This window comes from Drosophila nasuta, chromosome 2L (genome assembly GCF_023558535.2).
Source record: "Drosophila nasuta strain 15112-1781.00 chromosome 2L, ASM2355853v1, whole genome shotgun sequence".
NCBI classification, from domain to species: domain Eukaryota; kingdom Metazoa; phylum Arthropoda; class Insecta; order Diptera; family Drosophilidae; genus Drosophila; species Drosophila nasuta.
Window position 1 is genome coordinate 627107 of NC_083455.1, and position 17532 is coordinate 644638.

The window sequence follows — 17532 nt, forward strand, 5'->3', positions numbered from 1 at the left end:
TTTATCTTGTATGGAAAGTCAGCGACGCATAGACTACGACACGTCACCGGACGATGCACCAAAACTCAAAATAAAACGAAACCCTACAACGAAAACTTGATAAAAACTTTTATCATAACAATTTGTGTTGCTCTGCGGTCCTCGAACAATGAACCAAGACCATCACATAGTCGACGTAGGCGATGCTCCTTGGAATTTCATTTGTGTATGAGCGTCTGCTGTGGACTGTGCCTAATGAGAAAAGTGTAAGTGCAACTTTCACAGAAACTGAAAACACACACTCACAATACTCAATCTAAGTTAGGTAAACTTAATGAAACTATACTTAATGAATGAGATATTTTAAGGGTACGGGAGTCCGAAATTGCATTTCAACAAGGACATACAAAGAAAATAATCAGGAAATGATCACGATTCGTTTTTTATCATTTATATAAGTCATGCACGTATTGCAATAATTTTTTTAACTCTGACCGCTAAAGCTGTATGCTTTGTATAAGATCACTTAGCAGAGACTCAAACCACTTTACAATTTGAGCGAAGCTTTAGTCACGATTTCTGACTGCCTTATTCCGCCACTTAGCCGAAAGCAATAGCAATGTTTTGTACGGTGGGATGACTAGCATACTTAGTGTAATTTTATATAATAATAATTTAATTAATAATTTAATAATTTTACAAAGTAACTAATTTTAATGAATTTTTCTTTTCTATAATAGATTATAAAAATACGAATTGTGAAATTAGAAATCCCCTTAAATGTTTACTTTTAAAATAACTTTATAGCAATATACAAATTTTTAACAACATGAATGTGTAATCTATTTTTATGTTTAAAGCATGTGATATTGCTCACAATTTTGTGAAATACAATCCACTGTACTACACTGAAGTCAAGTTCGACACGAAACCCTCTGAGCTTTGCCTCAACTGATTCAGTTGACTGCTAGCGCTTTGCCCAAGCGATCATCGCGACGGTTAGTTTGACGGCATTAGCCAACATAACGGGATTTCTTGCAGTCGATTTTCATTTAACTTGGTACGAATTATCAAGCGGAAGTGTCACTATTTAAAAAATACAATAAGTTTGAAAATTTGCGAATGGAATTAAAATAGTTTAACTTCGTGCAAATGTACAGGGAGCTACACTTGTGGGAGGCCTTGAAAGTATAAACAAACAGTTAAAGTTCAAGTTTTAGGCAGTTCAAAGTGGTTAAGACTGGCTTCCAGTTACAACATAAGCAACAATTACATCTATACCTACAACAACAGCAGCAACTTTAACCAAATTCAACCTATAGCTAATTGTTGCCCATCAAGTTAGCCAAGCAGAGAGTCAAAGCACAACATAAGCTTTTGTGTCTGCACACTCAACGACGCAACGGCATACCGTAAAAGCACAAGTAAGACTCAGCAAGTTCTCTTCTCTTAAGCAAGTAAAGCTGCAGCTGATCAGCTGCAGGCTGCAGCTTCTGCAGCGTTCGCGTATACATCTGATGTACACTCGTGGCGTGTTTGTACTTCTTTGCTCTCTTTTGTGGACTCAGGCAGAATCAGAGTGATATCTGCAGAGTCGGTTATTTAAAAGCTTTGTGTGTTAAAGGTCAACGAAAGCTTCTGCTTAAAGACGTTTCGCTTGAAATTGGTTTTCCTTTTTATAAGCTTGCACCATTATTTAAAGATATTGGCAACATGTGCTCTGCAATATTGATTCGGATTGATCAAACAACATATTTTATTGTGCGTGGACGATAACAAATAATAATCAACTTTACGATTATACTAGCATAAAAAATCAATCAACATAAATGACAAGTAGATATACAAGAATACCTTGCCTGAACCATTTACAAAAGGCTTTTCATTTTTGTGTATAAACATGTAATAGTTTGGTGACATATTTTAAATTGCAGTAAGGTTGTGACCTGGGTCATTGCGATGTATTAATAAACAAGAAAAAATAAGCAAATCAGATTTAAATAATTGTTGGATTACTTTCAATGAAAATTATAGTTTTAACGTCTGAGTTTTACAACTTTCCAGTTATCTTTCTTGCATATTGACGTGCAACTGCTTTCAATATGAAAATTATTAAAAAAAAAATTTATAATGTGAGAACGTTTTTGTATACAAATCGTATCAGGGTATTATGACACTACAACTAGTAAAATAACTGGTTTAACGACTCCGAAAATGGGCTATCAAAAATTTTCAGTCTATGGCCTACATCGAGAAGAATTCAAAATATTGCGGATGTGCAAGCTGACGGGTCTTAATTATTATACCCGCTACCCATGGGGTAGAAGGGTATTATAAATTTGTGCCGGCAGGAAATGTATGTAGCAGGCATAGTTTTTGACTTGTTTTTTTTATTCTCTTTGGTCGTTATGCCCTATATCTTCCGATATATTAATTTTATATATGTATGTATGTATTTGAATGGGGAGAAAGGGTATCTCATAGTCGAGCACTTCTGACTGTAGCTTCCCTAATTTTTGTTTGTGTAATGTCTAAAGTATACTATTTTCTTGGTGTATAATGCAAAATATGATAACTATGTATATACATATAATAATTAAACAGATATTTTCAAAAGTATGGATGTTAATCTAAAGTATTGCAAAGGTTTTGCAGAATCAATTTGATGATCGACATTACAAAAAAATCACATTATTTATGAAGTTTCAAACTGGTTTAAACTGCTTTTAACTCACTTGCGTTAGTAACGTATGTTTGACGTATGTTTTGTTTCTTCTAGAGTCCACCACATCCATAGCATATGACTCATCAAATGTTATTCTTTTGTCTCTCTAGTCATTATTTTGTATTTTGTACAACACACTTCAAACCTGTTTTGGCATTACCGAAAATGATGTGGTATGTTTGAATAATAAATAGAGCCGCTTGAATTTAGAAACTCTCCTTCTTCCACCCTAAGTAACTCAATTTTAAAGATGATTTGAAGAATATCGTTATAATCGCTAAACATGGGTATTTACGTATCTAGCAGTGAAGGATACTCCACTATGAGTATTCCACCAGCTTTACGACGTAAATGGATTTTGTACAAATTGAAAAAATTAATTATTTTAATGTTAAAGTATTAGGAATAGACGAAACAGTAATATTGCACATGCATGTAAAAACCAATATATTTATGTGAATGAAAACTAGCTTAAACATATAACATGCTAAAACAAGTAAGAAAGCTACAGTCGAGTGTACTCTACTGTGAGATACCCTCTACCCATTTTGAATAAAAGAAATATATTTTGCGGTATTTTTCTCAAAATATATCAAATATACTGCAAATATACTAAAAATATGTCAAACGGTATATTTGGTATATCGATATAATACCGCATTCAAAATATACTATAGACGGCACAATATAACAGATTGTCAGCCAAAGCAACTAAGACCCCTAGTAAGTAGGCGCTTTTGCCCATGCAAAAGTATTTCTTTAATAACTTTGACAATTTTTATCCGATCGCAACCGAATCATAACTACTATAGAAATTATTGTATATACCAAAATTCGCAACTCTAGCTTTAAAATTATACTTGTTATTCGATTTTTTTGATTTGCGGGGGCGGAAGTGGGAGTGGCAAAAATTTGAAACAAATTTGATCTGCGTGCAAACATAACAAATGCAGTCGAAAAAATTATAGCTCTAACTCTTATAGTTTCTGAGATCCAGTGTTTCATACGGACGGACGGACAGACGGACATGGCTACATCCTCTCGGCTGTTGACGCTGATCAAGAATATATATACTTTATAGGGTCGGAGATGCCTCCTTCTACCTGTTACATACATTTCCTGCCGGCACAAAGTTATAATACCCTTCTACCCTATGGGTAGCGGGTATAAATACTTAATATGTACAAAATATAATTGCGTTTATTCTTCAGGGCTCCACATCTGCACTATCTTAAAAACACTAATAATTTAAACAAATCATATTTATATCTGAGAGATAATTATTCATTGTTATATGCCACGACATAAACTTACAAAACAAGATCAAATTGCATACTATAATTATTTTACATTTTGTTTTACTCTGTCCGAAAGTACTTAAGGGGAAATAACAAATATGAAACCTATATTTGATTGTGCTCGATTGTGAAATAACCTACGCATTTTTAATAAAAGTAGAATAAAATATAAAATTATTATACTAGAAAAGTACTTAAATATACCAAAGACTATATTTGTATAAAATATATCAAATTGTCAGCTAAGGCAACTAAGACCCGATTGTAGTATGTGTTTTTTACTAAAGAAGAATTACTTCAAGAATTTGTATTTCATCGCAACAACATTTTTAGCGATCATTATTATTATTGTGTGTACCAACTTTAGCTTTATACATGGGCGGAACTGGGCGTGGCAATATGAAACCAAATTGATCTGCCTACAAAAAAAAATAAATTGTCGAAAAAAATCATATCTCTACCCCCATAGTCTCTGGTCAAGAATATAGATATATACTTTATGGAGATGACTTCTTCTGTCAGTTACATACATTTGCTGGAGGCACGAATTTATAATACTCTTCTACCCTATGGGTAAAGGGGTATAAAAATAAGTATTGTCATCGATAAGTTTTAATTATTAAGTAAATATCCCTTTTCAGTCCTCTTGCATATTGAACAAATAGAAGTGCTATTAGAAATTAATAGGAATGCAAATCTCCAATCAACAGAATTCCTTATTATTTAACAAACATCTTTAAAAAAGGTCTTATCTGAATTTATATCAAGCAAAGTTTGTTTGCTAGTGCAAGCGAGAACACGATAGTCGATTGCCAAAGCAATAGTTGTCTGATTGTGTCTACCATATAAAGACACATATGTGTATTTATGTGCATATATTACATATTAACATTAGTGATTATTGACAGCTTTCGGATGTTACTGCTTTTGTACTGATTTATTGCTTGATTTAGGTAATAAAATTATTAACGTTTTTATTAGTTCTACAATAAGCAAGAGCCAGAAATTAAACGACGTGTGAACTGTTTAAACAATGATAATAACAATGAAGTGCATACGACAATTGTTATCGTTATAAACGAGAGCAATAATAGTGCATTTACTTCATGATGGCTAGACACAGATTTTTATCTTTATAAAAGCAATCACATCCACGAACAAAGAACAGTTTGCGTGTCTACCATTCAGAAATAGATATCTATTATTGGGACGATAAGAATTTGCTGCATTTCATTGCGCAATACGAAATAACTAGATTGCATTTTATATTTATGACCCATTTTTAAAATTGTCGCTCATAAGATGTAGTTCCCGAAGGAAAAAATAATTAATTAGTGTGATAGAAGTGGTTGGCCTTTGAAAGTTGCACACTTACTAACTTAATAATATTCGATTAATCTAAAGATATAAAATTCAGTAATATCAGATCATCATTATCAGATCATGAGACATCGTACACATACATATGTAAATGCGTTAAGAAAGATCATGTAAGTTTATATTTTGCGTTAAATGAAAATGTATAAATCGAATTGTCTTACGCTTCTATTCAAAGAATATTCTCTAATGTGATCTCACATTTTATTAAAATTCCGAGAATAATTTAGATTTTGAAATATCTCTTCGGTTACTTTACAATGGCAAAAAGTCTTTGGAATAACCCTGTGCATGTCATAAACTCAATTGTAATTTTGATTATCATGATATCTATCTGCTCATCGCTAACATCATAAAAATTGCAACTCTTGAAACTTGCAAACACAGAATTCTATCTAGGGCCGTCTGCACTTGCTTTTATATCGCTCATCATCAGCCGAATTTATTCGTTATCTATATCACGACAGTGAAATCAGTTGTACACCATGTAGTCATATACTGTTTTTTTCATCGTAACTATGAGGAAGTTTGGAATGTAGACAGATTATAGTGAATGAACACACTGTTTTTGAGTTAATAAGAATTAAGATTGAAGTTAGGGTGTCTTGGCATCGTCCAAACTTTAGAATACGACAATGTGTGTCAACTTAATATAAGCGTTATTACTGGCTTTTATCTGTAAGTTGTTTCATTTTATCTGATTGTCAGTTTTACAACACTTTCACAACTCAGCGGAAAATACGCAGCGACAGCAGTCGCAAAGATTATTGTTAGGTCGCAGCTCATAGAAGACACCAACCAAAAATTCAAAAATATTGCAGAGATAAACAACATGAAATCATTGCAACAGAATCCGGCCTTTGTGGGTGACGATGGACACAGCACAACCAGCACATTGGCCATGTCGGTAAGTGGCCAAAATCTACACATATGTCCCAGTATCTTTGACCTCAGCTAATCGTTGCAAACACATTCACACACACACACACACGCGGGTATACATAGTCATTGCCAGGACAACCAGCAGAGACAAGAGATGATGCTGAGCACGCTGCGGGCAAAACGCCAACGGGACAAAATGAACGCGACACCTGGGGTAAGGGTGTGGAGTTCCTAATGTCCTGCATAGCGATGTCTGTCGGCCTGGGCAATGTTTGGCGCTTTCCGTTCACAGCCCTCGACAATGGAGGAGGCGCTTTCCTCATACCATATCTCATTGTGCTCTTTCTAATTGGCAAACCCATTTACTACCTGGAAATGGTAATTGGACAGTTTTCAAGCCGCGGATCCGTTAAGGTCTTCGATTTGTGCCCTGCAATGAAAGGTAAGAGCCTCATTCTGGTATTAGCATTGTCTGGTCGATATTGTAATGCCCTGACATTTCATCGGTGACATTTGCTTTAAAAAAAACGGACTTCATAGATAGTTAATTCCTTCCATGAGTACCATTTCGTCCGCTTATATCAGTCGAATACTTATCCTTACCTGAGAATTATTAAGTTTTACCAGTAAGGTATCTTATCTTATATGTAAGAAATTCCCAATGAATAGATCTTTGGTAATAGGTATTTTTTATTTATTATTGTTACTTGTACTATTTTGCAAATCATCTTGTTCATCGCTATCGCATCAAATTCACATCTCTAGGCGTCGGGATTGGTCAGGTGATATCGATATCACTTGTCACGACCTACTACGTAGGAATAATGGGTATAACACTCTGTTATTTCTACGACTCGTTTCGTACCCCGCTACCCTGGTCCGAGTGTCGTCCGGATTGGGGGACTCACTGTGTAGCCTCCAGTCAGAGCAACACCAGCGTCAGTTCCAGCTTGGATTTCAGTCCAGCGTGGTCGACCCCGTCGTCATCGTCGTCGTCGCCGCAGGAGCAACAACAGCTCGTCGCCTCCGCGGAGTTGTACTTTCTGTAAGTGGTATTTTCTCCCAATATCCATAGATCCCAAACACGTTTTCCGGTCTCCTGTTTTGTAGTGTGTAAAGTATTAACTATGTTGGTGTGGCGCATGACTTATTTTTTGGTGGTGTTTTTGTTCCGTAATCTTATCGTGGCACTATCACCTAGAACTGGGCTCGATTCAGTGCCAGATAGAGATTCAAGTTTATGGCCGTTCAATGCTCGCTTTATTGGCTTGGAGCGTTAATTGAACGAGTGAGTAAGTTTCCTCTTCTCTGCTCATGATGCAACATTCCATATTGACGTCAATTGAGTGAACTGAGGATAGAATGCTGCAATAGCCCCTAAGCGATTGCAACAGCCACTTAGAGGTTACTTCAATTGGTTCTCACGAATCGAAAAGCACGAATCGGGGCGAGGGTGATCCGAATTCAAGTAGTGGGGACCAAAGTATCATAACTTTAAGTTAATTATATCGATTAGAACTGTATTATTATCAATTCCTAGTTTGGCTCTGTGTACTCTACATCTCTTTTGAACTAACCCACACTAATCACCAATCGTTTCGCATCGCATCCTTAACACAAATCAAGGTGTTTAGCTTCATAATCGCAAATAATCAACTCAGTCATTTTATCCGTTGATCTTTTCTCAATCATCAAGGTGTTGGCGTTGGCCAGGCATTCCAGGTGTTCATGTTAAGCACATATTACGCCTCTCTGGTGGCCATATTCTGTCGATATTTTGTCGACTCATTTCACAACCCGTTGCCATGGGCGACGTGCCGCGTGGAATGGGGCGAGAACTGTATTGATTCAGCGCCAGGGTCCAGCAAAATCAATTGGAATCGTGGACTAAATTCTCAAGCTGATAATGACACAGATCGCATAACATCCAGTTCGGAACTGTACTATGTGTAAGTGCTGTGAGGCTTGCCTGATGTAATCTTTAATGATCAGTTTGCTTCTATCTCCTAGTTGCTTAATTCCTTTCTAAGCGCATGCGGTGTTGGCTATAGTTTCTTCTCTTTAAGCTTATCTTGATGTTTTTCCTTTTCTGATAAACATTTGATTTTATCTTCTCAGCAAAGAGGTCCTTCGCGAAAAGGATCAAATTGCTGATGGCATTGGGCTACCCAACTGGGAACTTGTGATTGGTCTGTTCGTCTCTTGGACCTGTGTCTTCCTCATCATTCGCCGTGGCGTCAAGAGCTCCGGCAAGGCATCTTACTTCCTTGCCTTATTTCCTTATGTCATAATGGGCGTTCTTCTCGTTCGAGCTGTTACATTGCCTGGCTCCCTCGACGGGATTTACTATTTCATCAAGCCGAATTGGGAAAAGATTTTGGACCCCAAAGTATGGTATGCCGCTGTCACGCAATGCTTCTACTCTCTGTCCGTCTGTTTCGGCAACATCATCATGTACTCCTCGTTCAACAAATTTGGCCACAATGTTCATCGAGACGCAACAATTGTGACAGCTTTGGATACGGCGACTTCCCTCCTTGCGGGTTTCACCATCTTTGGAATCTTGGGTCATTTAGCCCATGAGATCGGTACCGAAGACATTGGCAAAGTGGTGAAGGGAGGGGCTGGACTGGCCTTCATATCGTATCCTGATGCCATCGCAAAATTCAAGCAGCTGCCGCAAATCTTCTCCGTCCTCTTCTTCCTTATGCTCTTTGTGCTGGGTATCGGCTCCAACATAGCTATGACTTCGTGTACGGTGACCGCTATTCGGGATCGTTTCCCCAACTTTAAGCAATGGCAATGCTCTTTGCTCATTGCCGTCGTTAGTTTTCTCATTGGTCTGATGTACATCACGCCGGTAAGCTGCAGCTTTATTTTCATTTAGTCGGCAATTAATCTGACTTATTTTTGTATAGGGTGGTCAATATATGCTTACGCTTGTCGATTTCTTTGGAGCCTCGATGATTGCCTTAGTTCTGGGGATTGCTGAGCTGTACACTATTGGCTGGATCTATGGCACAGATCGACTTTGCAAAGACATTGAGTTCATGCTGGGTCGCAAGGTGGGACTCTACTGGCGACTTTGCTGGGGCGTCTTCACCCCGCTCATCATGACCGTAATCCTGATATATTTCTACGCCACCTACGAGCCACTCACCTATAACAATCAATACTATCCCGCCTGGGCTTATGGTAAGACTATAAAGAAGTCCAACTTTCTGTAAACCGCATTGTATTCTTTTCCGTTCTTTTAGGTGTTGGTTGGTGTATAACAGCCTTTGGAATTGTGCAGTTGCCCATTTGGATGATTGTGGCCATCATTAGAGAGCCGGGCAGTACTCTAGGCGAAAAGGTGCGTGGTGCCTTCCGACCCAAAAAGAATTGGGGACCCATGGATCCACTGCTCAGGGAACAGTACAACAAGGAAATTCAGCACGAGCTGATACCCAAACGAGGAAGGGGATTTTGGGCCAGTATCAGGCAGAATATTTTTGGTTAGGTTAAATTTAGATCTCCGAGCTCCCAAGTGGTGAAAAGAATTTGATATGTGTGTGCAAACATGAATTTATTAATTGTGCCAATTAAATATTTTTGAAAAACCAATTTTCATTATTTGTCTTGAAAAGAAATATAATTTTTATTCGTATAATTTATAGCCTGTTTCCACATCACCACAAGTTTGGGTATTCCCCACGTACTTCAATATATTTGGAATGTCACATTTGCCCCTTGTAAAATCTCATACAAATAAGAAAAATAACCAACATACATACATACATATTTTTACATTCATGAGAAATAAGTAAGTATTGGCTAACATTTTTCCGTATATTTTTGAAGTTACGCGGTGCTTATCAAGTTGAATTCCAAAGCAAAATACAAAGTATGATAAAAATGCATTCAAAGTTGGCAAATTGCACGATTGATTTTGACATGTCTATCATTCTTATTACATTTTTTAATGGTTCGCTTTTTTTATAATTTAGTTATTGAAGTTTGGTTTCATTCTAAGCACCAATTTTCGTCTGAGCGGCCACACTCAAAATTTACGATCAATCATGAAAATATTTAGTGGTTGTAAAAAAAAGGCTATTAGTTTTACTAATACTTTCACTTTTTAACTTTTCAACGATTTATACTAATCCTATTTGTTATTCATACGTAATCTTAACATACCTGATATTATTGCTGACATTTGAAGAATAGTTTTGGATCCTCTGACTTTGACCCAAGAAAATTTTAAACTCTGAATTAGATTTTATTGTGTTCCGAAATATAATTTTTCCTGTAACACAAGATTTCAACTAGACAAAGAGCCAAATGTGTAATCATTAATATTTTATCTCTCACCTCTAACAAATTTGTTTCAATGCGGACCTCAAGATGATCTAATCCCAAATTGACCATGCCGTTACAAATTCGGCAAATCTCGCAAAAAAAAAAATTCAAACAGAAATGTTGTGTACTTTATCTCACTAACGGCGGCATCAACTCAAACAAAGACCTAAAGTCCAAATGAAAGACGGGTCGCTGGCATCTTCGAGATAATTGCTTTGATAAGGACGCGACGGACCCAGGACCCCAGTTCGTTGGTTTTTTTTTGTTCTCGGTATAAATGTCGCCAAATATTTACATGTCGCGGCAATGAAAAAAGACCCAACAGTTGGTTTTTTTTATTTTTCTTTTTTGTGGCTCCCTCTATGCCCGCATTTGGCCTGCGGCTTGACTTTTTCCGGCTGTCCGGCTTCCTGACTTGGAACTGCGAACTGGGCCGAGTCCGGATGGTTGGCGCATTGCTGAAAACCGCATAAAAGTCATTGTCACAGCAAATGGATTAATTTTCGCGGCACGTTGTCATTTTTGCTGTTTCACTCACACACACACACACACGAGAGCGCTCTCACTCGCTCTTTATGAAGAAATTAAAAAGCACGGCCTGTGGTCACGGGTGGCTGGCTCATTGGGGGCGTGGCTCCAGCGTTTACCGCAACAATAATTACGTTTTGGGCGGGCTTGGCTGCTGCGCGGAAGTGTATAATGTTGCTAAGTAGTTGCGGTTATTCGTCGTTGTTGTTGTTGTTGTTGTTGGTTCTGTTGTTGTTTTTGTTTATGCTCTTCTTGTGCAACATTATTTTTGCTTTTGTCTCTTTGTTGTGTTCTCTTGTTCTGTAATTATCCTGAAAGGCAACAGGAGGTTTATTTTATATCATAAATGAAATATAATTAAGTTTGGTTTCTTCTTTTGGTGCGAAAGAAACACAATAGGAAAAGCCCGGAAAGGATTTACACTTTTTCTTGTTCTCTAGATTCCCACAAAGCATATTTTCGACATTTGGTTTGCGGAAGACATGTAAAATGAAATGTCCATTTCTTATGATCCGTCACTAAATTTGAATACCATAGTGATACATATCAATCGAAATTCAGTTAATATAATTTGTTATAAGAATAATTTGTTTTTGAAGTAGAAGTAGAAAATAATATGTCCTTGTCGAGAAATTCGAACTCACTCAGAAATGAAAGTTACAATTTAATTTAGATAATAAATTCCTATATCAAGGGTATTTCACAGGCGGGTATTCTCCATTGAATTATCCTCATTTGTTGTTTTTTTTATTAATTTTTTCTATAAACAAATATAGTTCAATAATTTATATGTTTGTTGACGGATCTTAACCAAATGGAATGTCATAATATATGACTATTTACAAAATATAATACAAATTATGTTGGCATAAAATAATAATACTCGTCTATGAGAAGTTGGTGAAAAAAGATAATGGAGGAATGTTAAAACCCTACTTTTTATACCTATTATACAGACGTGTACGATAACTTTGTGTTAACGGAATGTGTAATTACGATCGGATAATAACTTAATATACATATAATATTTGTGTACAATATATCTTTGAGTACACAAAAAACCACCAAAAAACTTGAGTCAAATTATAAGTCAAAACTAAACTCACAATATAAATTCTTAAATGAAGATCTAAGCATTTTAAATTTTGAAATCGAATTTGCTCAAAAGAGGAGAAGAAGAAGTAGCATTCAGCTGTTGAGAAACAAAAATGAAGCAGATGTACTTCTTGTATGTGAATTAAAGCTGAGCCCGGTCAGAAGTTAATTTTTTATTCCAAGTCACAGCTGATTATTTTAAATAGGTTCGACGCTTTTCAAAACATCACCTGACATCGCCTGACAGACGCACAGGCGGACATGGTTATATCGTCTCGGATGTTGACGCTAATCAAGAATATATATTCTTTATAGGGTCAGAGATACCTCCTTCTACCTGTGACATTAATTTTTGGAGAAAAACGAATTGTGATATTCACTATGCACATCTTAATAATTAATGTCTTATGAAACATGCAAAATGTCTCTCTCTTAAACTTTAGAGCTTTTCCATTAAAAAGATTGTTTAATTTATGATGATGTACGTTTGAAATCCAAGTTTTTATTATTTAGCTTATTTAATGGATCTTTCTTGGTTATGGTCTTGTCTTTCATTGCAGGTACGAGTATTTTGTAATTTTTCTTCTCTGCAAGGCCTTGAAAAAATCCTGAGTAAATATTATATTATAACTTTCAGGCATATTGCGTGGATTACAATTATTTGTGGAAACAAGGAAAATGGTTAATGTTTTACTACATTAAAGTTCTTTTCTTTAAAAACCAAGTTTATAAAGAATATAATTTAATAAATGTTGACTTTACTGCGTTTGCTACACAAATCGGGTTAAATTTTTCTTGTCTGAAAGTTCCGTCAAAATAGACACAATGGCATAAGAGTAGTCGTACATTTCTACGGGTACTGGAAGGGTATGAGAACAGTCATGCAGGCATGGCCAATCTAAATAAAATTCTATTTAACTAAAAGCTAAAAAGCGCTTCGGCACAAAGAATGCGCAATGTTTTCCATCTCACACTGTTTATCTATTACTATCTCTCTCAGACTCTTTCGTTCTTTTGACTACACATTTTTTTCATCCATTCAAACACCCGCGCAGGCATTTGTCTCGCAATAGCAGCGCGAACAAAAAATTAAATAAACACACTAGAATGTTGATCGTCTGCAGATACCTCGTAAAAAAGTCAAGTCTCCCAGCAGTATTAAAATCTGAGACTTGTATGCTTCCCTTGGAGGGAGAGGAACATCGCTCCATTCGGAGAGCTGTCTCCTTACAATTGTCCTATTATACCCTTCTTACACGTCGCTATTGGAACAGGATATAAAAAGATTGCAGCTAAAAGCAAAACCAGCATGGAATGAAAGGCAGCATTTTAGGGGCTTGCAAGAAAAGTTGCGCGCTCATGCGAACAGCCGCAAATGTGTGCGGAGTGCGGAGTGCGGGTGGCGTTGGTGGATGATGGAGACGCTAGATGGGGTTTTTTGTGTGTCGGTTGGCGTGTGTGTGTTTTAGACTCTAGTTTCTCCAATGCTTTCTCGCCTTTCTTTTTTAGCTAACTGTGTTTTAGTGTGTGCAAGGCACTCTCGCATCCACCCTCTCTTCTTCTCTTCTCCACTGTGCTCTGTTCCCTTCTTTGGTTTTTGGAAATGTGAAAATTTCTATGTAATTTAGCGGGGGGTGCGTTACGAACATTTTGCCGAATGCCAGGTGCTTAGTCGAACTGACAGGTGGCGCTTCTATGCACGTACGTATCGTCTGCCCATGTGCGTATGCGTACATGCATTTGTGTACGTGAGTATGTGTGTGTGAGCGAGCTTGACTGCGATTGCGAACTTGCGTGTGTGTTTGCTTTGCGGCTGGCAGATGGCGCTCGTGTGCTTGGATATTGTGGCAAAAAATAGAGTAATTGAATTTTTATAGTGTCGGCATAGCAAACTATTGTTGTTGCAACCAAAATTCAACATTTTACATGTTTTATCCAACAAAATCTACTCACGAAAACCCATATAAACGGCTATTAATGTTTTGAGCCATATTAGCATATTATGATTGTCAAAATAATTGTTACAATACATTTCAATCAGACCCACGAATTTGATTAGCTTCGCATTTGCATTGTTATTTATTTAAGTATATTAATTTAAAACTTATTATGTTCGAGTTAGCCAACACTCCATTATTATATTATAGAAATTTGTCATATTATTTAAATTAATGTTTTGAAGGCGTCTACATACTAATTATATAAATGTTAATACAATAGGAGTAAAATGTTAACATAATGTTATAGACGTTAACAGACGAATTATGATGCTGTAACACGAAATTGTGAAATTGCAAACGAAAAATCAGTTGGCTAAGCTTACAAAATCCAGTATTTAAAGATTTGTTAATTTATGGTATAAACATAAAGTGTGTTAAAATATATTATATTTGAATTATTTATAATAACATACAGATTCAAGATTTATAGTTTAAAGCAGTTTTTCTTTTGAGCGGTGTATTATGGATTAGAGCTTCTCAACTGCTTCTCACTCTATTAACAAGTAGTTTCAGCTGCTAATGATTATCAAGATTGTATACATAGGCAAGTTTTGTGTATTTAGCAATATAAAACATTTTACAAATCTCTTCGCAGCATTATTTAAACGTCATTTTTATTCTTGGCTTTTTGGTCTCATTAACAGACAGCTGTCGCTAATTAGCTGCTCATCAAAGGCACATCAAAACTCTTCGATGCGTAACTTTTAATTCAGCCAAGCAGGTCGTTAGGTAAATTTGAACCTTTTCTTACCAGGTACCCGTTAAATTTCACACTCAACGTGCGGAAAACAATCAAAAAGGGGATGTCAACAAATTCTTCAAAAGGGGTTTTAAATTTACTATGGACTAACAATGAAAATAATTTGGTGATTATTACGAATTAGAAGTTTTTTCAAATCAGTACTTTTACATTTGTATCTTTTAAGATTATCTAAATTGTATAAAAAAACAAATATCTTCTTTTTTTTATAAGCGTGGTACCATGTAAAAGTTGAAAATATTAAAGATTGATAACCAATACATTTAAACTATTAACACTAAAAAACTAAAATTATTTCTTGAACAACTTCATTCTTAAAGTTGTGCTGTTAGCAAATGAATTCAACATTCAGAAAGACTCATCTTCGATCCCATAAAATAATTATATATTCTTGATCAGCGTCAACAGCCGAGAGACAATAAGATATAGAGATATAATTTAGATAAATTTTTCATTGTTCGACAAGCTTGAAATGTTTGCATGCAAATCAAGTTTGCTTCAAATTTGTGCCACGCCTACTTCCGTTCCCGCAAATCCAAAAATATTGAATAACAAGTGTTGTTTTTTAAGTTAGATTTTCATGATTTACGGTATATGCAATAATAACTATATTCTGGTATATTTTATACTCTGTGGTATATTTCCATTGCAGTAATACATCGATATACCAAATACATTTAAGTATTTTCTTGAATTTTATTGAATATTTTTAGTATATGATTTTATTGAAAATGGGTACCGGGTATCTGACAGTCGAGAAGACTCGATTGTCGCTCTTTTTATTTGGACAGAGAATATCATATTTTGATTCCGTATGTTTCTTATTTTCAAAACAATCTCATGTCGGTTTAAAAATATTCCGAAATATTTTAAAGGAACCACTTTTAGGACCATTCAAAAAAATATGATCCAAATTAAATTAAACCAGACGTTTAAAGTTGATAAGATGTTTTCGTTCTTTGAATTGTATATAAGGTGTATTATTATTTAGTTCACAACAATATCACCATATTAGATAACTTTATATTAAAGTGATATGTGAACACTTATTGTAATTGGAATATTTTGAGTAGTTTTTACCAGTGCAAAGAGTTTAATGTTGCTGCCTTCAAACAAATGGAATAATAAACATGAAAATTATTCAAGAGGCAAGAGAGTATTTTCAACAGCAAAGGATAAAGAGTAGTGTCGGCAACCGTGGCTGATGAATTTGATTGCTCATTGCCATCGACGTTTTTTGGCTAGCAAAGTGAAAAAGCAAGCGACCGACACTTGTCAGCTGTGACCCGGGGTAGAGCAAGGCTGACGGGAGGTTGCCACAGCGTTTGTGGTCCACCGCAAGCGGATATACATACATACATACATACAATCCATAAAATCCACCCACTTGCCTATATTTTGCAATATGTGCTGTGCTGTGCTGTTGTGTGTGTGTAAATTGTGATACAAATTTATAAATAGGCTGTGGTTGTTGCTTAAATTTAGCAACGAATGGTTTAGAATAATTTGTATTGTAAAACGCAAAACCACTGAAAATTTTGGCAGTGGTTGGCATCGATGGCAGTTGTTAATTGTCAATGGGAAAGATAGAGAAAAGCAGGCGTACATTACCCAAGAATTGACATTCCAAAAATGCGATATTTAACAGAACGAATGATTATTTTTTTTACTAAAACACTATAATTTTCAGTAATGTATCATAAACATTACTTTATCAGTAGTTAAATGAAAGCAATTGTAAAATATTGCTCTACTCAACACATAGAAATGTGACTCAAATTAATCTAGTTAAGGAAAGAGTCTTGCTTTGAAGCCTGTTGTTGCAATTTGCTGTTGCTGTGACATAGGACTTTCTCAATCTCACTCATTCTATACTCCTTTAATCGTCTTTCAAAATTTAGGTGCAGCTATAGAAAAACAGCAATCGCAAAAACACAATTTTAACTAAAAGTACAATTATGTCGAAAAAGGTATCCACGCCTCACTAATCGAGGGCACTTCGAACGAATTTTGCCAAATGCTCCCATCCCGAATGCGAAAACTAAAACAACCCAATGAGGTGACCACAGTGAAAAACAGCATCCGCAACAAATAACAAAGCTATGTACTCGCAATATCGGTAAAACAGGCAACATCTGTTTGAACAAATAACGAAAACAAGAATTCGGATTCACATTTGAATTTGAATTTGCATTCGCGTTGGGAATGTGAATGTTGCCACCACAGCAAACCAATTTCCTTTAGGGCAGTACTCTGAGTATCGCCATTTCGATTTGGAGGACCTGAATCTGTGTTTTGGCTGGTTCCATTGGAATATCTTCCTCGCTTAAAGATACATATTTCCTGCGTGAATAAATTTGGAAAAATTATAATAATAATAATAATTATTCAAGCGGTATTTTATATTAAATATTGTAAATAAATTTTACTTTATAAGATATTTTGAAATAAAAAATATAACATTATACAAAGTAGTGTCCATTTAAATTAATGACAATCACACAAAAATAACTTGAATTCATTCCCCCTCTAAACTTATTTATTATT

At 35.7% G+C, this 17532-nt stretch overlaps 2 protein-coding genes across 13 annotated transcripts in view; one reads left to right on the top strand and one right to left on the bottom strand.

Moving 5' to 3' along the window:
• Positions 1-958: 958 nt before the first annotated feature.
• Positions 959-9867, top strand: LOC132798186 (sodium-dependent nutrient amino acid transporter 1). Of its 12 annotated transcripts, none has more exons than XM_060809944.1 (7): positions 959-977; positions 6088-6286; positions 6385-6703; positions 7027-7306; positions 8380-9121; positions 9180-9456; positions 9519-9867. In XM_060809944.1, the coding sequence occupies exons 2-7, from the start codon at positions 6212-6214 to the stop codon at positions 9761-9763; spliced, it is 1938 nt and encodes a 645-aa protein (XP_060665927.1). In that variant the 5' UTR covers positions 959-977; positions 6088-6211; the 3' UTR covers positions 9764-9867. The 12 variants fall into 12 exon arrangements, with proteins under 12 accessions (XP_060665927.1, XP_060665932.1, XP_060665928.1 ...); XM_060809949.1 differs by having other exon boundaries at positions 6201-6286; XM_060809945.1 differs by having other exon boundaries at positions 966-977; positions 6112-6286.
• Positions 9868-17085: 7218 nt separating this feature from the next.
• LOC132783929 (uncharacterized) overlaps positions 17086-17532 on the bottom strand; it is a 28730-nt gene continuing 28283 nt past the window's right edge. The window contains exons 3-4 of the mRNA XM_060789246.1: positions 17217-17328; positions 17086-17120 (exon numbers count right to left, since the gene is read on the bottom strand). Coding sequence (XP_060645229.1) covers positions 17086-17120; positions 17217-17328 — 147 coding nt within the window. The remainder of the gene's footprint in view (positions 17121-17216; positions 17329-17532) is intronic.